Here is a 16,874-nt window from a genome sequence, read left to right as displayed (position 1 = left end):
TTCTCTACCACCGCTCCTGCATTAAATCATTATTCAAAAAAAGGTAATTCAAAAAAGGAAGGACCTAAAATACCTGACAGTTTGCTTGTTAAAGCATGTGAGCTCCAAGCTATTTTGGGTGCGCTGTTCCTTTCTCTGATGAAGCAACAGTGAATTCACTTCTTTTCTACACACACGGACTGATTTTAGTTAATATATATCTTGCAGGTATATTGTAGCAGAACCCTCCTGACCATCCATGATTCAAAATATTCTGAAGCTGAGGTTCAGGTCTGCCTGGATCGGAAGAAAGACGTTGGCAGGCCATAGAGACCACACCAGCTGAATGCTGGTGAGGACCCACGTGGTGGAACCAAAGGCAGTGGGAGCAGGGGCACTGCATGAGCTGATAGCACCCAGCTCTCACTGGGGACCTGACCCAAGACCTCCCAGTCTTTTGTGCTCTCCTTGGATCTCCAGTGGTTCTTCTGAAGCACAAACGTTCTCCCTCAGCTTTATTTCTTCTTACCTTCACAGGACTTGTGTGAACTTTCACAAGCTGATGAGCAGTGGCAGTGCCCACAGTACACAAAACCAAGCTCTATTATCTCTCCTCTGACAGTGACCAGCACACACAATTCAGAGAAGGTACAAACGCATCTACAGTAATAAAACAGGGTAAATATTTTCTAGTGTCCAAAGTTTCCTGCATTTATTTAAAGGAACTGCTACCTGGCAGTAGATTCTCTCCCTACTTAGGCAAATGTATTTCTGCCAATTCCACAGCAATTGTTCCAACGTATTACTCATTAATTCCCATAAACACATTCAGTATTATCTTTTTGCTAGGTTTGAAACTGTTCCATTCTCATTTTCCTATATACACCAAGCGGTCTATTGCAATAAACTGCCTAGAGCTCTTTAGTACCTCTGCAGAGCAGTTTTCCAAGATCTATGATCATTTTAATCATTAATTTGTATACCTTTCCAATACTGGAATACTTCTTTTGTAGTTTCCCCCTGTCCCAGGTTGAACCAGCAGTTCAAGTAAAAGTAGCCATTGCAGTACTGATTCTCACTCCATTCACAGAATTGTAGGGGTTGGAAGGGACCTTCAGAGATCATCTGGTCCAACCCTCCTGCCAGAGCAGGTTCACCCAGAGCAGGCTGGACAGGAACGCACTCAGGTGTCCAGAAAAGGAGACTCCACACCCTCTCTGTGCAGCCTGTTCCAGTGCTTTGGCACCCTCAAAGAAGCTTTTCCTCACGTTGAGATGGAATTGTCTTGATCATCTTTGTAGCTCTCCTCTGGACCCTTTCCAGTAGTTGCCTGTCCTTCTTGAACTGAGGGGCCAAGAACTGGACACAGTGCTCCAGATGTGGCCTCACCAGGGCAGAGTAGAGGGGGAGGATGACCTTCCTTGACCTGCTGGCCACACTCTTTTTAACGCACCCCAGGAGACCACTGGCCTTCTTGGCTAAAAGGGCACATTGCTGCCTCATGGTCAACTTGTCCACCAGGACTCCAAGGTCTCTCTCCACAGAGCTGCTTTCCAGCAGGTCAGCTCCTAACCTGTACCGGTATATGGGGTTACTGCTCCCCAGGTGCAGGACCTTACACTTGCCCTTGTTGAACTTCATTAGGTTCCTCGCCACCCAACTTCCTAGCCTGTCTAGGTCTCGTTGAATGGCAGCACAAGCTTCTGGTGTGTCAGCCACTCCTCCCAGTTTTGTATCACCAGCGAATTTGCTGAGGGTACACTCTGTCCCCTCATCCAGGCCGTTGATGAATATATGGAACAAGACTGGACTGACTGAACAAGACTGGACTGACAGTACTGACCCCTGGGGAACACCGATAGTTACAGGCCTTCAGGCGGACTCTGCACTGCTGATCACAACCCTCTGAGCTCTGCCACTCAGCCAGTTCTCAGTCCACCTCACTGTCCTCTCATCTAACCCACACTTCCTAAGCTTACCTAGGAGGCTGTTACGGGAGACAGTGGGAGACAGCCTTGCTGAAGTCAGGGTAGACAACATCCACTGCTCTCCCCTCACCCACCCAGCCAATCATCCTATCAAAGAAGACTATCAGATTGGTCAAGCATGATTTCCCCTTGGTGAATGCATGCTGACCACTCCCAATGACCTTTTTTTCTTCTACTTGCTTAGAGATGACATCCAGGATGAGCTCTTCCATAACCTGGAGGAGGTGACGAAGGTGAGGCTGACTGGCCTGTAGTTCCCTGGATCCTTCTTCTTGCCCTTTTTGAAGACTGGTGTGTCATTAGCTTTCCTCCAGTCCTCAGGCACCTCTCCTGTTCTCCGTGACCTTTCAAAGATGATGGAGAGTGGTTTTGCAATAACATCTGCCAGCTCCCCCAGCACTCGCAGGTGCATCCCATCAGGGCCCATGGACTTTTGGGTGTCAAGTTTGCCTATGTTATCTCTAACCCAATCCTCCTTGATAGAGGGAGAGTCTTCCTTACTCCAGGCTCCCTCTCCTACCTCCAGGGTCTGGGGTTCCTGAGGGCTGGCCTTAGCAGTAAAGACTGAGACAAAGGCGACACTCAGTAGCTCTGCCTTCTCTGTATCCTCCATCACCAGGGCACCCATCTCATTCAGCAGCGGGCCCACATTTTCCCTACTCTTCCTTTTACTGCCGATGTACTTGAAGAAGCCCTTCTTATTGTCCTCGACATCCCTTGCCAGGTTTAATTCCAAGCGAGCCTTAGCCTTCCTCATTGCATCCCTGCATACTCTGACAGCGCTCCTATACTTCTCCCAAGTGGTCAGTCCTTTTTTCCACATTCTATAAACTTTCCTTTTCCATCTGAGTTTTTCCAGAAGCTCCCTGCTCATCCATGCAGGTTTCCTGCTTCATTGCCCGACTTCTTGTTCTTAGGGATGCACCGATCTTGAGCTTGGAGGAAGTGGTGCTTAAATATTAGCCAGCTTTCTAGAAGGAAGGGGGGTGCAAGAGTCTTAGCCCATGGGATTACTTGAAGGAGGTCTTTGAAGAGGCCAAAGTCAGCTCTCCTGAAGCTCAGGGTTGTAATTCTGCTTTTTGCCCTGCTTCTTCCACTCAGGATCCTGAACTCTACCGTCTCACTGCAGCCAAGACTGCCCTGACCTTCACAACCCCATCCAGACCTTGTTTGTTTGTTAGCACAAGGTCCAGCAAAGTTCCTCTACCACCTGTGTCAAGAAGTTATCATGAATGCTCTGCAGAAATCTCCAGGACTGTACGTGCCTGGCTGTGTTGTCTTTCCAGCAAATGTCAGGGTAGTTGAAGTTCCCCATGAGAACCAGGGCCTATGACTGTGACGCTATTTCCAGCTGTCTGTAGAAGGCCTCTTCGACTTCCTCTTCCTGATCCAATGGTCTGTAGTAAACACCCACAGCAGTGTCTCCCATATTAGCCTGCCCCTTAATTCTTACCCATAAGCTCTCAACACGTTCTTCATCCACCCCGAGGCAGAGCTTGCTACATTCCAGCTGCTCTCTTATATGGAGGGCAACTCCACCACCATCACCTGCTGGCCTGTCTTTCCTAAAAAGGACGAAGCCACCCAAGACAGCATTCCGGTCATGCGAGCTATCCCACCACGTCTCTGTAATTGCAATGAGATCATGGCCCCCCCCCAGATCTCTAGTTCTTCCTGTTCATCCCCCTTGCTGCCTGCCTTGGTGCACAGGCATTCCAGAGAGGCAGTCGAGTGTGTCCTTGGAGGGGAGCAAGAGGATCCACCACAGCCACTCACACCCTTGAGGTGGTTGGCCTTCTGGATCTCGTCTTGGGAGTCAGCTAAGGAACATTTGTCCCTGCTGTGGCTGGCCTGGCTTAAAGTGGCATGAGCATTGTCACCCTGGACCCCATCCCCCACGTCCTTCAGTTTAAATCCCGCTTCGCCAAGTTGGCCAGCCTGCTGCCAAAGATTCCCTTGCCCCTTCTAGACAGGCGGGTCCCATCCCTCTCTAACAGGCCATAATCAGCAAAGTATGTCCCATTATCATAAAACCCAAAACCCTCACGAGGGCACAAGCCACGTAGCCAGGAGTTGGTATGCATTATATGCCATTCCTGGCTGCTTTCCTGCATTTTACCTGCTGGTAAAACGGAGGAGAAGATGACTTGGGCACTAATTTTTTTCACTTGTACTCCCAGGGCTTTATAGTCTTCTTGATTCTGCCCAGGTTCCGGCTTGCAGTGTCATTCATGCCCACATGAAAGAGTAACAGTGGGTAACATGTTCTTGACAAGTTGTGGCACACTGTCAGCAACAACTTGAACCTTAGCTCCTGGGAGGCAGCACACTTCACATGACTCCCTGTCAGGACAGCAGATGGGCACCTCGGTGCCCTTTAACAGGGAGTTGCCCACTACCTGCATTCCTCTTTTTTTTTTTTTTTTTTTTCCATGTCTACTGTGTGCTGCCGGTGCAGGTTCACCTGCACGAGGTCTCTGAGAGGTAGTGATGGGAGATGGGGCACCCTAGAGCCACCATCCTGTGCCCAGCACAAGAGGTGGCTGGAGAACAGGGGCCAAGGGCAGGGAAAATGGCTTTGCTACAGCTTGTTGGTGTAAGGGTATGATACTTGCTTTATGTGTGAAAGGGCCTGGGTTCAACTCCTGGGCGAGCATTCCTTTTTGAACCCGAACTTCCCTGGCAGCAGCACAGGTAACCAGGGCGTGGTGAGGGCAGCAGTACCATGTCCTGGCTGGGGACATCCCCATGGGCAGGATGGACCGCGAAGAGCCAGAAGCGAGTTCCCAGTGGTGCAGGGGGAGGTGGCTGAGCAGGAGTGCTCACTTTGCATGTAAGAGGTCCTAGGTTCACCCCCCAGCATCTCCAACTTTTGCCTCCCCAGACCTCTCTCTTTGCTGTCTGTGGGGCTGGCAGAGCCTCCCAGAAAAGTCTTGGGGCTGCCTGTGGGCAGAGCGGGGGGCAGAGGGGCTGGGGGGTTCAAAAGAGGTGCAGCACTGTGGCTTGTTGGTCTGGGGTATGATTTTTGCTTTGGGCGTGAGAGGTCTCTGGTTCAACTCCCAGATGAGCCCTCCTTTTGGCATAAACCCTCCCTTGGGGACTGTGTTCCTGCTGTTCTTCAGACCCAGTGGAGGAGGGTCAGCCCTGGCATCGCCAGCTGCCTGCAAGCAGTACCACATGGTGTAGCCATAGGGTTTCTCTTTCAGCTGACACTGGTTTTGGCAGGCTTGGACATGCTGCTGTACTGCCACAGACAGCACACCCACCCTGGACATTATCCTGGGCAGGGGATGTAGCTCAGCGGGAGAGCGCTTGCTTCGCATGTAAGAGGCCCTGGGTTCAACCCCCAGCATCTCCAGCTTTTTCTTCCTGGAAACGTCCCCTTTCTTGCTGCATGGGATGTCCCCAAAGCTGATCTCCGTCCAGCACCAGGGTTGGGCAGTGGATGTGTTGTCAGCAGAGTGGCACTGCCCCGACAACCCCTTCCCCATCCAGGAGAGGCTGAACCCTGGGCATGGCTGAGCTGTTGTCTCTTTGCCCATAGGGTCAGCACCTCGGTTCTGGCAGCAGCAGGACCATCCCAGCAGAGAGGATGGGCAGCTGAGCTGTTGCTGGACATTGTCGCCCTGTCTCTGCCCTGGCCCTGCAGGTCCCAGTGGTGAAAGCCCAAAAGGAGGACTCATCCAGGAGTAGAGCCCGGGACCTCACATACCCTAAGCAAGAACCATAACCCAAGAAACTCGTAACTCCTAGAGCAACGAGCTGCAAAGTGCAGCCTATGCCAGGCACTGGGATACTGGGGGGACAGTGCTGTCCAGGGACCCCAGAGCCCCTGATGCCAGTTTCTGGGGACTCCCTCACATCACCCTGTGCCTCCTCCCTGGGGGCGATGAGGGAGCCGATGGCTGGAGAGCAGAAGGGAGGGAGAGGGGCAGCCAGAGGGTGCTGGGGCAGCTATCACCTGCAGTGTGCACCGGATTGGCCTGTACGGTACCTGGGGCCATGGGGCCGTGTGGGACAGGAGCTGGGTTAGGTTCCCAGCATGAGCCACGGCTCGTTGGTCTAGGGGTATGATTCTCGCTTAGGGTGCGAGAGGTCCCGGGTTCAACTCCCGGACGAGCCCTCCTTTTGGACAACCATGACCCTACTTTCCACCCGTCTGCTCCCCCCACCACCCACATGCACCCTAGGAGAGACCCTGAGGCCCATGGGGAAGGGAAACAAGGTACCCCTATGCCCTGCATTGCCCAGGCAGGGGAGTAGGCATTTCCTCACATCAGTCTGCAGGTGCCAGGAAGCATCCCCAGGCCAGCCATGCCCACAGGCAGTCCCAGAGCTCTCCTAGGGGGCTTTGGGGGCTCTGCCAGTCCCGCAGCTGGCAGGGAGGGCGTCCAGGGAGTCAAAAGAACATGGAGATGCTGGGGGTTGAACCCAGGGCCTCTTACATGCAAAGCAAGCGCTCTCCCACTGAGCTACATCCCCCGTGCTTGGGAAGGGGTGGGGGCCTGGCCAACTCCCCTCACCCCCCACTGCTGTCCCTCTGCCCAGTGGTCACCCTGTGCTGCCCCCAGGGCCCTGACCCCAGAAACAGACCCTCAGGGCACAGGCTGCTGGCAGTACTCATTCTGCTATGCCATGGCCAGTGCTGCCTCCAAATGCCCTTTCCCACCCCTTCCTCCGTGTGCCTCCATCTGCCTCCCTGCCCACACACCCGGCAGCACCTTGCTGCCGGCTCCTGGGGGTCCATCCTGCCCATGGGGATGTGTTCAGGCACCACAGCCCTTGTTGTGCCCTGGTTACACCATGATCCAATGTGTTGCTGGTGAAAGTGGCTGCCCAAAGGGAGAGCTCATCCAGGAACCTGGGGCCTCTCACACCCAAAGCGAGACTCATACCCCCAAACCAATGAGCCAGGCTGCTGCCAGCCATTTCACCCCCAGCCTCTGCCACCCACACACTTTTGGGGGTTTGAGGGGACAGCTGAGGCTGTGTGCTACCCTCTGTACACTTTGGGTGCAGGGTGACCTCTTGTTGTCTCTGGTCCATGGAGTCAGCAGCTGGAGGTGAATGAAGGATGTTGGTGCCCAGCATCAACATGCCCAGTATTCCCACCGTCCCTGGGGGTTTTCCTCCTCAAAACCACTCCCTGGCCCTTGCAGTGGTTGAAATGGCCGGTGCTTTGCAGCATCACCTCTGGCCCTTTGTCCTCCATGGGGTAACCCCCAAAGCTGATGTTCCACTCTGATCTGGCTTTCTCATTGCTCCGAGAAAATTCCAGTAGCTGTTTCCTTCCCCAGTCCACTGGAGCTGCTGACCTTTGGGTCCAGTGCTTTGCAGGCACTGGGTGTCTCTTGGGTGCCCCAGCCTGCCAATGGGTGAGGACAGGGAAAATGCATCTGGGGCAGACCAGGGGCATGATTTTCTGCATGCAGAACCTGGGTCAGGGGCTACCTGTAGCTGTGCCAGAGCGAGGACAATGCCATCCCCATGCCCCACCCTGCACTGCCGTCCTGGGCAGAGCTTCCCACTGAGGATGTCACCCCGTCTGTGTCTCATCTCCACAGGGAATGTGCCTTGCAGTGCGTGTCCAAAAGGAGACCCTGTCTGGGAACTGAAGCCCTAACTTCTCATACCCTAATCAAAGGACATAGCCCTAGACCAACAAGCCAGGCTGTGTGACTGCCTGGGCACTCCCACTCCCCCTGCCCACACCCCCCCCCAGCCCTGCTCTGCTCCCCAGGGCTCAGCAGCTGGGATCATTCCTGAAAAGTGGCTCCTGGGGCCCCCCAGCATGCCAGTGCCTGGCACAGGCTGGGGGTGCCCAGGCAGCTGCACATCATGGCTTGTTGGTCTAGGGGTATGATTTGCACTTAGGGTATGCAAAGTCCTGGGCTCCACTCCTGGACAAGCTTTCCTTTTGGCCATCCACCACTGGGCACAGCCCCTGCAGGGATGGAGCGACTCGGTCTGGCACAGTGTGGACGGGCAGACTCAACAGCTCAGCCATGTCCCCTCTGCTGGGATGGTCCTGCCACTGCCAGGAGCGAGGTGCTGCTCGCTGCCCCGTGGGCAAAGAGACACGGCTCAGCCATGGCCAGGGCTTCCTGAGTGGGGAAGGGGCAGTGGGCCACAGCAGAGCAGAACCGTGCTGCCACCTCGTCCCCGGTGGGCAGCTCTGCCTGGGGGCTGAGCGCAGAAAAACATGTTCCCAGTTTGCCCACAGCCGTCCTCCCAGTCCCAGCCCCCTTGCCAGCCCACTGGCACCCGAGGGACACCCAGTGCCTGCAAACCCCTGAACGCCAATGTCAGCAGCTCTGCGGGGCTGGGGAAGGAAACAGTGACTGGCATTTTCTGGGAGTGATGAGAAAGCCTGGTCAGAGGGTATTTCAAGGGGAGGTAGCTCAGTGGGAGAGCGCTTGCTTTGCATGTCAGAGGCCCTGCGTTCAACCCCCAGTATCTCCAGCTTTTGCCTCCCCAGACCGCTCCCCGCCCCCTCCCCCCCCCCCCCCATCAGCTGCTGGGCTGGCAGAGCCCCCCAAACCCCCTAGAAATGCTCTGGGATTTCCTACTTTCCCCAGAAACTTTCCCACTTTCCAGGAAAGTGGGGCACCTAGGGTGAAACAGGGGGTACCCTGGGGGGGGGACAGGTGTACCCCCTGGGTATCAAGGGTTGGGACTGTGATCGTGAAAGTGTTGGATTCAAAATCCAATAGGGTTTCCCTGCACAGGCTCAAATCCTGCTCACAGAGAGAGATTTTACCTGCTGCCTGGTGCCCATGCTGGGGGTCCTGGAGAGCAGCTGCCCCCCATCATCATGGAGTGCTGGTGGGCCTGTTTTTGTGCCCTGAGCAGGACCAGGCTATCCCATCCAGTAGCCATGACATGGTGCTGGGCACAACAGATGCTTTTCTTCATTGGCACCAGTTTCTCCCAGCAATTAATTGGCTCTTTTGGGTAATTAGTGTTGTAGGCTGGCCCTGGTGAGCACGCAGTGCCCTTGTGCCCAAAGCTGCTCCAGATGCAGAAGGGTCAGTAGCACTTTGTTTATCCAAGACCTTTTCTGTCTCCCGACCACAGATCGATGCAGTTAATAAGAAACCCCAGCACAGGGAAGAGGCAACAGGTTGGGTGCTGGGAGGCTTTTGCTCTGCAGTGGGACAGGAAGGGGCAGGCAAACCCACAGAGTGCGAGGAGCTGAGCACGGGGCCACGGGGTACAGGCAGACTCTGGGACAATGGCCAAGCTGGTGGAGTGTGTCCCTAACTTCTCAGAGGGGAATAACAAAGAGGTGAGGGAGCGCGAGGAGGTGCTGAGGGGTGGGTGATGCTGGGCTGCATGTGGCTGGGCTGCCCTGGCAGAGGGGCCATGCAGGTAGCACCTGCTGCCGGGCTCTGCCCTGCCTCCTTTGAAGTGCTGTGCACCTTTCCCTGCCTGACTAATGCTGAAAATACCCAAAGGCAGCCCCTGTTCCCTTTCGCTACCTTGGTGAGAAGTGGGGGCTCAGACCCACTCCTCCCCACTGCCTGCAGGTTGCTGTAGCACCAGGGCTTGGGGCAGTGTGGCATACCCCCTTAGAGAAATATCGCTTGCAGTTGTGCCAAAACCCACTGTCCAGGTTAATGGATATCAGCCCTAGGCTGAACTTTGGCCCTGCAGGGGCTGGGGGAGTTCAGCAAACCTAAAATTGCAATAAAACCACTGCTTCCCCCAGGGAACAAGCTTTACAGAGCCAAATCTGTTTTGAAGCTGGCAGGGACAGTATCCTCAGGAACAGCAATTTATGATGGTGCTTTCTGACGTGCAGCAGCAGCCAGGTAGCTCTCCACCACCATGGTGGGTTTGGGGCTTGCTGGGAGCCAAGCATGTCCCAGACTCCCTGGATAGGAGTGGGATGTTCACTCCTCTGGATCCTGCATCCTCTGCCACCTATTGTGGCCTCATCCCCAACCCCAGTGCCAGTGGAAAGGGGGAGAGCTGAGAAAAGGCATACCCTGCCTTGCGAAGGTGGGGGTCTTGCTGTCTCAGCTGCCTTGCCCCCTTCCGCTGTCTGGCAGGTGATCGATGCACTGGGGCAAGCCATCTCCCAGACGCCGGGCTGTGTGCTGCTGGATGTGGATGCCGGCTCCTCCACTAACCGCACCGTCTACACCTTTGTGGGGTCTCCCCAGGCTGTTGTTGAAGGGGCACTGAGCGCGGCCCGCGTGGCTGGGCAGCTCATTGACATGAGCCGACACACAGGTGAGCTCAGGGGTGGCACAGGAGCTGACCTGGTGCAGAACATCCCTTGGCTGTGGTGCATGGTTGACTCCAGGTGCACCTTGCATGGCTGGACCTAAAACCAGCTGCTGACAGCCAAGCACAGCACGTTACTGCACCTACAGCAAGCAGCACTGCTGGGATGGATGGTGGTGGGACCATGCAAAGCCCTTGCTCATCCTTCCGTGGAATAGACGTTACTGCCACAAACACAATTTTCCTCACAGCGGCAATGCTCAGTCTGCAAAAGAGGCTGGGAAAGGTCTGTCCTCCCTCTTTGTCTGCTTGCTTGTCCCAGCTCCCATCCTTATATCTGCCCTGTCCCCAGGTGAACACCCTCGCATGGGGGCCCTGGACGTCTGCCCTTTTGTGCCGGTGATGAACGTCAGCATGGAGGAGTGTGTCAACTGTGCCCATGTCTTTGGGCAGCGCTTGGCAGTGGAGCTGGGTGTGCCTGGTGAGTGGGGTCCAGAGACCTCTGCCCATCTTGTCCCACCCCACATGCTTCCAGCTGTGAAGAAACTGCACACCTTTTGCAAAAACTTAACAAAGGAGAAAATGAGGTTTGCTCCCAAATGGGCAAAACCGGACCCCACTAGATAGATGATGTGCCACCAGCCTGGTGATGCTCAACCTTGGCTCTGTCTTGCAGTTTACCTGTATGGAGAGGCGGCTCGGCAGGAGAGCAGGAAAGCTCTGCCCACTATCCGCGCCGGAGAGTATGAGGCACTGCCTGAGAAGGTGAGTCTGACAGCACCCAGCTGGGCAGCATGGACCGGGCAGAGCTGAGCTGCACCTCCCTGGCTTCAGGGAGGGTGCTGGGGGCTGGCATAGTCCCTTCACAAGAGGACCTGATGAAACACTTTGGGTGCTGCTGAACATGGAGGTGGTCATGGCAGGTGCTGGCTGGGGAGGGAAACTCTGTCCTCCGGAGGGTGGCTCGTGCTGCTTGGCAGTGCCAGCCCACGCACTCTCCTCCCTCCTCCTCAGCTTGCAAAACCAGAGTGGGCTCCCGATTTTGGGCCCGCAACCTTCGTCCCTCAGTGGGGGGCCACAGTGACAGGTGCCCGGACCTTCCTTATCGCGTACAACATCAACCTGCTGTGCACCAAGGAGCTGGCTCACCGCATTGCCCTCAACATCCGGGAGCAGGGTCGTGGCGCTGACCAGGTACTCCCATGCCGGTGGCATGCTGGAAGCCGACCTGCTTGCCCCCATGCCTCCTGGGCCATGCCTTGACTGTGGCAGTTCTTGGCAGCCTGGGCGCTTGAAGAGGGTGCAGGGCATCGGCTGGTATTTGGAGGAAGAGAATATAGCCCAGGTTTCGACGAACCTGCTGGACTTTGAGACCACACCCCTCCATGTTGTCTATGAGGAGGTCTGCCGGGATGCAGAGGTGGGTGGCATGGTGCAGCACACCACGCTTGTTTCAATGGGGGCTCTGCTGAGAATGTCTTCCTTGAAGTTTTTCTTCCCATCTCCAGGTCAGGCTCTGCTTTATCTCACGCTCAGCTCAGCCAAGCTGGACAGAGCGCTGAACGGCACAAAAACACTAAAAGCTCAGCAACTTGCTGCTAGCTCCCAATTCCTCCACTGAAGGTTTTTCCATGAGCTTCCCAGGTCCTGGGAAGGGAGGAGAACACCCAGGCTGGGGTGGTAGCAGCAGCAGGACAGCTGGCTCTGGGGACAGTCATGTTTCTGATGTCCTTTGCAGGCACTGAACCTCCCCGTGGTGGGGTCCCAGCTGGTGGGGCTTGTCCCCAAGAAGGCCATGCTGGACACAGCTGAGTTTTACATAAAGAAGGAAAAACTCTTCATCCTGGAGGAGGAACAGAAGATCAGACTGGTAATGTGGCTCTTCCTAGTACCAAGCCAAGGGTGGGATCATGAGAGAGACACCCTCCTACTCCTCCAGCCTCCCAAAGTGGCACTCAGCAGAGATTTGGGGCCACAGCAGCCCCCAGGCATGATACTTGTGTCCAGGAATGGTGCCTGGCAAGCTGTGAGGGCACAGCAAACGGGACAAGTTGCTTTATTGTCCTGAGGACGCTGAGATGCTCAAGGAGCAGGGAGTCCATCCTGTGATGACAGAGTGCGGGCAGCAGCTGCTCAGCTTGCCTGCATGGGGGCCAGGAGGGCAAGGAGACCTCCCCAGAGGTCAAGGACAGTATGTGGCATTATGGGAAACTGCCCCAAGACCAGTGTAAACTGGAAATAAGGAGACAGGCTGTGCTTTTCAGCTGCAGGAGGGAGTGACGTTTCCACCCTATGGGGAACATGTTAGATAAGAGCAAGTTAATTATTTATTGGTGCGGTTTCCAGTCCTTTGCAGGCAGCCACATGCCATCCCTAAGTCTGGGGTGGGACAGGCTGGTGACGCCAGCTGTCCTCTCCCTGGGTGGTGGCCTGAGCAATGCTGTCCCAGGGCTGGATCACCCATGGTTAATTAACAGCAGGGAATGAGGATGCAATGGGACTTATTGTGATGGTGCTGCTCCTTGCAGGTGGTCAGCCGGCTGGGCCTGGACTCCCTGTCTCCATTTCACCCCCAGGAGCGCATCATCGAGTAGGGACCCCCATCCTGCTTCTCATCATGGTGTCCATCCCTGCCTAGTTGAGGGGAATCCTGCTGCCTGCCTCTTGTGCTCAGCTTGTTTTGGGAGTGGCACCTGCGCCCAACTTCTCTTCACACCCAGGGGACATCTCTGTCGGGTGTTGTGCAGGCACAGGGTGGTCCGTGCTCCCAAATGCTGATGTTTGTGAATGTGGGGTGGCTCAGGCAGACAGCGGGAGCAGGTTCCATGGCCAAACTTGAGCATGTACTTGAGCATGTTAAATCCTCCACCCTAACCCCAGCCCAAATTTCACTGCCTCTGGCTCACATGCTGCTCTCCAAGGAGAGATGCCGTGGTGCTGCGTCTGGTGTAAAATGCATGTCTGTGGGGCTACAGGAAAGGAAATCCACCTGTGACAAGTGGAAATCAGGACATGTACTTCAAGTCCTTGTTGTCCCCCCGGGGACATGGATACAGGCATGTTTCTGTCCCACCAAATACTGTTTGCACAAGCCCACCCTGTCTAATGCAGAGCAACCCCCAATACCACCAGGACATGTACTCCCCAGCTGCTGTCTGTCCCCATGGGGCTTCGTATCCTCCCCCTGACCTTCCTGCTGGGGTTTTGGGGCTAGTCTCCTTCTCAGCCACCTGCAGAGCTAAGGGGTGGATGAAAACCACCGGGAAGTGCTGGGTAAGAAGAGACTGGGTGGTGTTGGTGGGTGTCCCTGCACCTGGGGGGGCTCTGACCCACAGGGCCTCTGTGCCACAGGTACCTGGTGCAGGCAGGAGAGCTGGACAGGGGGCTGGTGGCCAAGCCACTGGGTGCCTTCGTGCGAGCAGTTGGTGGGAGGTCAGCAGCGCCAGGAGGAGGCTCCGTGTCCGCAGCCGCAGCCGCCCTGGTATGTGCCCTACACCAGGATGAGGCCCCTACCTGCCTGGGGGGCTCTTCTTGGGTGTGCCAAGATGACATGGCAGTAGTGTGTATCCTTCTGGAAGTCTTACCCCTGTGCCCTTGCAGGGAGCGGCACTGGGCTGCATGGTAGGGCTGATGAGCTACGGAAAGCGGCAGTTTGAGGATCTGGACCCCATCATGAGGAAGCTGATCCCCCCCTTCCACCAGGGCATGGACGAGCTTGTGGCGATGGTGGATGCCGACTCTCGTGCCTTCAGCAGCTACATGGTGAGACATCCCACAGGGAAGCGAGGGACTTTCCAGCTGAGAGGGGGGCCAGCATCACATCGCCCCAGGGTACTTAGGAGCAGGGCAGTGACCTTGGCCCAAGCCAGGGCCAGGGAAAGGGACATCATCACCTAAAAGAGGTTTGCAAGAGCATAGGAGCTATCAGGTCTGCTTTGGCTCCTGATGCAAGACTTGGTCTTGGAGCAAACAGCAAGCAAAATCTGCTTTTCTCTGCCTGCAGGAAGCTATGAAGCTGCCAAAAAGCACTCCTGAAGAGCGGGAGAGGTGAGCTGGGCTGGTGGGGACTTGCAGACCAGGGGAGCACAGCCACCCAGCGCTTACCCTGGGGCTGTCCCCTCTCCCAGACGCACGGCTGCCATGCAACAGGGGCTGAAGACAGCTGTGAGGGTGCCCTGTGCCCTGGCAGAGAAGGTGAGCGGGCTCTGGCCTGCTCTGAAGGAGCTGGCATGCCACTGCAACCTGGCCTGCAAATCTGACATCCAGGTAGGGTCCTGGGCTGGGGCTTTGGAGGCTGACAGGCTCACCACTTTTCCCTGCATGGTGTCCCATCCTGTCCTGACCTCCAGGTTACATCTCTCAAGCCACGCTTCACAAACTGGACAGTGGTTTCCACCCACTAACTTTTTGGCAGCTTGCAACCCTTGTAGGAGAGTCGACCTCCACCAGCCCTTGCCTGAGTTTTCCCACCCGTGTGGCAAGGCCATGAATGGTTCCCACTACCAGAGCCACATCCTGAAAATACCATGTTGGAAAGTGTTGCATGCTGCTGGGTCACAGAGGGTGGGAGTCCTGCAGCAGGGCAGATCCTTGTGCTGCAGGACTGTATGCAAGTGCTCTAGTTCAGCAGGAGAGTTTCTCGCAAGCCTCTTTTTCTAGGTGGGAGCCAAAATGTTGGAAGCGGCTGTGTTCGGAGCTTACTTCAATGTCATGATCAACCTCAAAGACATAACAGATGAGAAGTTCAAGCTTGCGGTAAGCAGGGGCTGCGCATGTGCCTTGACCCTGGTGGTGGGGGTGAGGTGGGACAGAGATGGAGATGAAGCCCTTGGGACCCCTTATGCCCAGGTACCCCCTCCCTTTGCCACCACCGGGATGCATGGGGTAGAGGGTGGACAGCTCTTCTGTCCTGTCAAGTGGCAAATGATGCACCTTCTCCCTTCCTGTGCAGATGTCGCAGAAGGTCTCTGGGCTGCTGGAGGAGGCGAAGCAAGGCTCGGCACTTGTGCTGGCACTGCTGGAGAAGCGGGCACCCTGAGAGGGGCTTGGGGATGGACTGGGGGCTCTGCAGTGGCAAATACAGCTGGAAAACACATTCATCCCTGCCTGGGCTCCTTCGGTATCCGCCTTGGGAGAGCTGCTCAACTCAGGCAGATCTCAGCAACATATTCCCTGCTGGCCTTTCCCTGGCCAAGGGTGATTTTTGTTGTCTGGGGCTCGGACCCCAGTCTTCATTCCCCTACCCCTGGGGCAGAAGGATCCAGCTGGGCTGGCAGTGCCCGGGGCTACACGGCTCCCAACGGAGGGGATGGCAGGGACCCGGGGGTGCTACCTCGGAGGAGATCCCTGTGTGTGGGCACCTCCTGACCCTACACACCCCTGTGTGTTTCTGTACCCAGTACCCACCCCACCCTCCCCCTCCTCCCCCTGAGACACCCCTCTCTGAAGGGCTGGGACAAGTCCTGGTGCAGTCCCTTTCTGCAAAGTGTCTTTTTGGTGATACATCACGAGACCAGCCTGTTCCATTGCTTGCTGGCCCGGGAAGAGAATGTTGCCAAACATGGGGCACCAACAAGGGTGTTAACAGGGAGATTGGGATGGGAGGGAAGAGCTCTGCCCCCTCCTCATAGACCCCCCGAGAGGAAGACCTGACCATTGGGGCGTCCAGTTCTGCCTCCTGTCTCTGCTGACTGAGTCTGATGGCAGATATTACCTCCTCCATCCGCACACCATAGCAGCACCCCGAGCAGTGTCACATTAGCTGGACCCTAAGCTCCACTGTCCCACAGCAGTGCCTGTGGGCAGGTGACTCCTCTGTGCTGCACCCCTCTCCCCAGACACTGTGGTCATGCTGAGAGCACAGAGCCAGGGTTCATGGCGGGGACACCTGACTCACCCCATCACCTGATGCTGGGAGGTGAAACCCTTCCAGTCCCTGCTTTTATCAGCCCTGTGGGACCTTTGTGCCAGCTGGGAGTGGTGTGCTAATGTTACCTGCGTGCCCATGGTGACGGCCATGGTGCAGGGAGTGGTGCAGTGTCACCCCTGCCCACTGCACCCCTCCTTGCTTGGGCAGGGCCCTGGTATTTAGCGGGTGCCTGCCACCCCAGGAGAGCCGTGCAGAGGACGGTGATCAGCGGTGCTGCTGGTAGCAGCGCTTTCAAAGGGTGCTGCCAGCATCGCCTCTGCTGGGAGCTTTTCGGCAGGTTCGGTGAGTGAAAGCAGTGCCTGGGGGGGCGCAGGACAGCCGGGGAGCACAGGGGGAGTGGGAGTGTGGGCACCATGGCTGGTGCTGCACCAAGATACGGTGTCCCCAGCCCCTTGTGGTGCACAAGGACATGGGCTGGGCACCCAGCCTTGGCCTGAGTTGGTTTATTATTTCCATTAATGATGGAAACCACATGCCCGGGCTTTGGGTGTGCACAGAGGGGGGGACAGTCACTCTCAGGATTGGCACTGTCACTCGAAGAGACGAGGCAGCTGTTGGGGTCTGCAGGGGGACGGTACTCCTTGGGAAGTGAGTGCAGTTTCTGTATGGGGCAGATACGTGGGGCAGAGGAGCCAGTCCTGGCTGCTGGCAGGGCAATGACCTCCCCGTTACAGGAGGTGTCGTGAGGAAGCACTGATGGTGCCTGTCCTTCCCTTGCAGCTTGGTGGCCGTGGAGGATGTGGAAC

General features: G+C 56.2%; 1 protein-coding gene and 3 non-coding genes across 4 annotated transcripts; 3 read left to right on the top strand and 1 right to left on the bottom strand.

The window, feature by feature from the left end:
- Positions 1–5,253: 5,253 nt before the first annotated feature.
- TRNAA-CGC (transfer RNA alanine (anticodon CGC)) lies at positions 5,254–5,325 on the top strand. Its single transcript has one exon. It is a non-coding gene; the product is annotated as a tRNA-Ala (tRNA).
- A 693-nt stretch (positions 5,326–6,018) lies between these two features.
- TRNAP-AGG (transfer RNA proline (anticodon AGG)) lies at positions 6,019–6,090 on the top strand. The gene has a single exon. It is a non-coding gene; the product is annotated as a tRNA-Pro (tRNA).
- A 287-nt stretch (positions 6,091–6,377) lies between these two features.
- Positions 6,378–6,449, bottom strand: TRNAA-UGC (transfer RNA alanine (anticodon UGC)). The gene has a single exon. It is a non-coding gene; the product is annotated as a tRNA-Ala (tRNA).
- A 2,674-nt stretch (positions 6,450–9,123) lies between these two features.
- Positions 9,124–15,297, top strand: FTCD (formimidoyltransferase cyclodeaminase). The gene is made up of 14 exons (XM_074145604.1): positions 9,124–9,255; positions 10,022–10,205; positions 10,552–10,680; positions 10,876–10,964; positions 11,214–11,393; positions 11,482–11,619; positions 11,938–12,069; positions 12,728–12,789; positions 13,551–13,680; positions 13,800–13,961; positions 14,203–14,246; positions 14,327–14,465; positions 14,859–14,954; positions 15,151–15,297. Exons 1-14 carry the CDS (start codon positions 9,202–9,204, stop codon positions 15,235–15,237), a joined length of 1,626 nt encoding a protein of 541 aa, XP_074001705.1. The 5' UTR covers positions 9,124–9,201; the 3' UTR covers positions 15,238–15,297.
- Positions 15,298–16,874: the final 1,577 nt, after the last annotated feature.

The sequence above is a fragment of the Numenius arquata genome, chromosome 3 (genome assembly GCF_964106895.1).
Source record: "Numenius arquata chromosome 3, bNumArq3.hap1.1, whole genome shotgun sequence".
In the NCBI taxonomy this organism is placed as follows: Eukaryota; Metazoa; Chordata; class Aves; order Charadriiformes; family Scolopacidae; genus Numenius; species Numenius arquata.
Note: the sequence above shows the minus strand (reverse complement) of the source record. Positions and strands in the feature narration are given on the sequence as shown.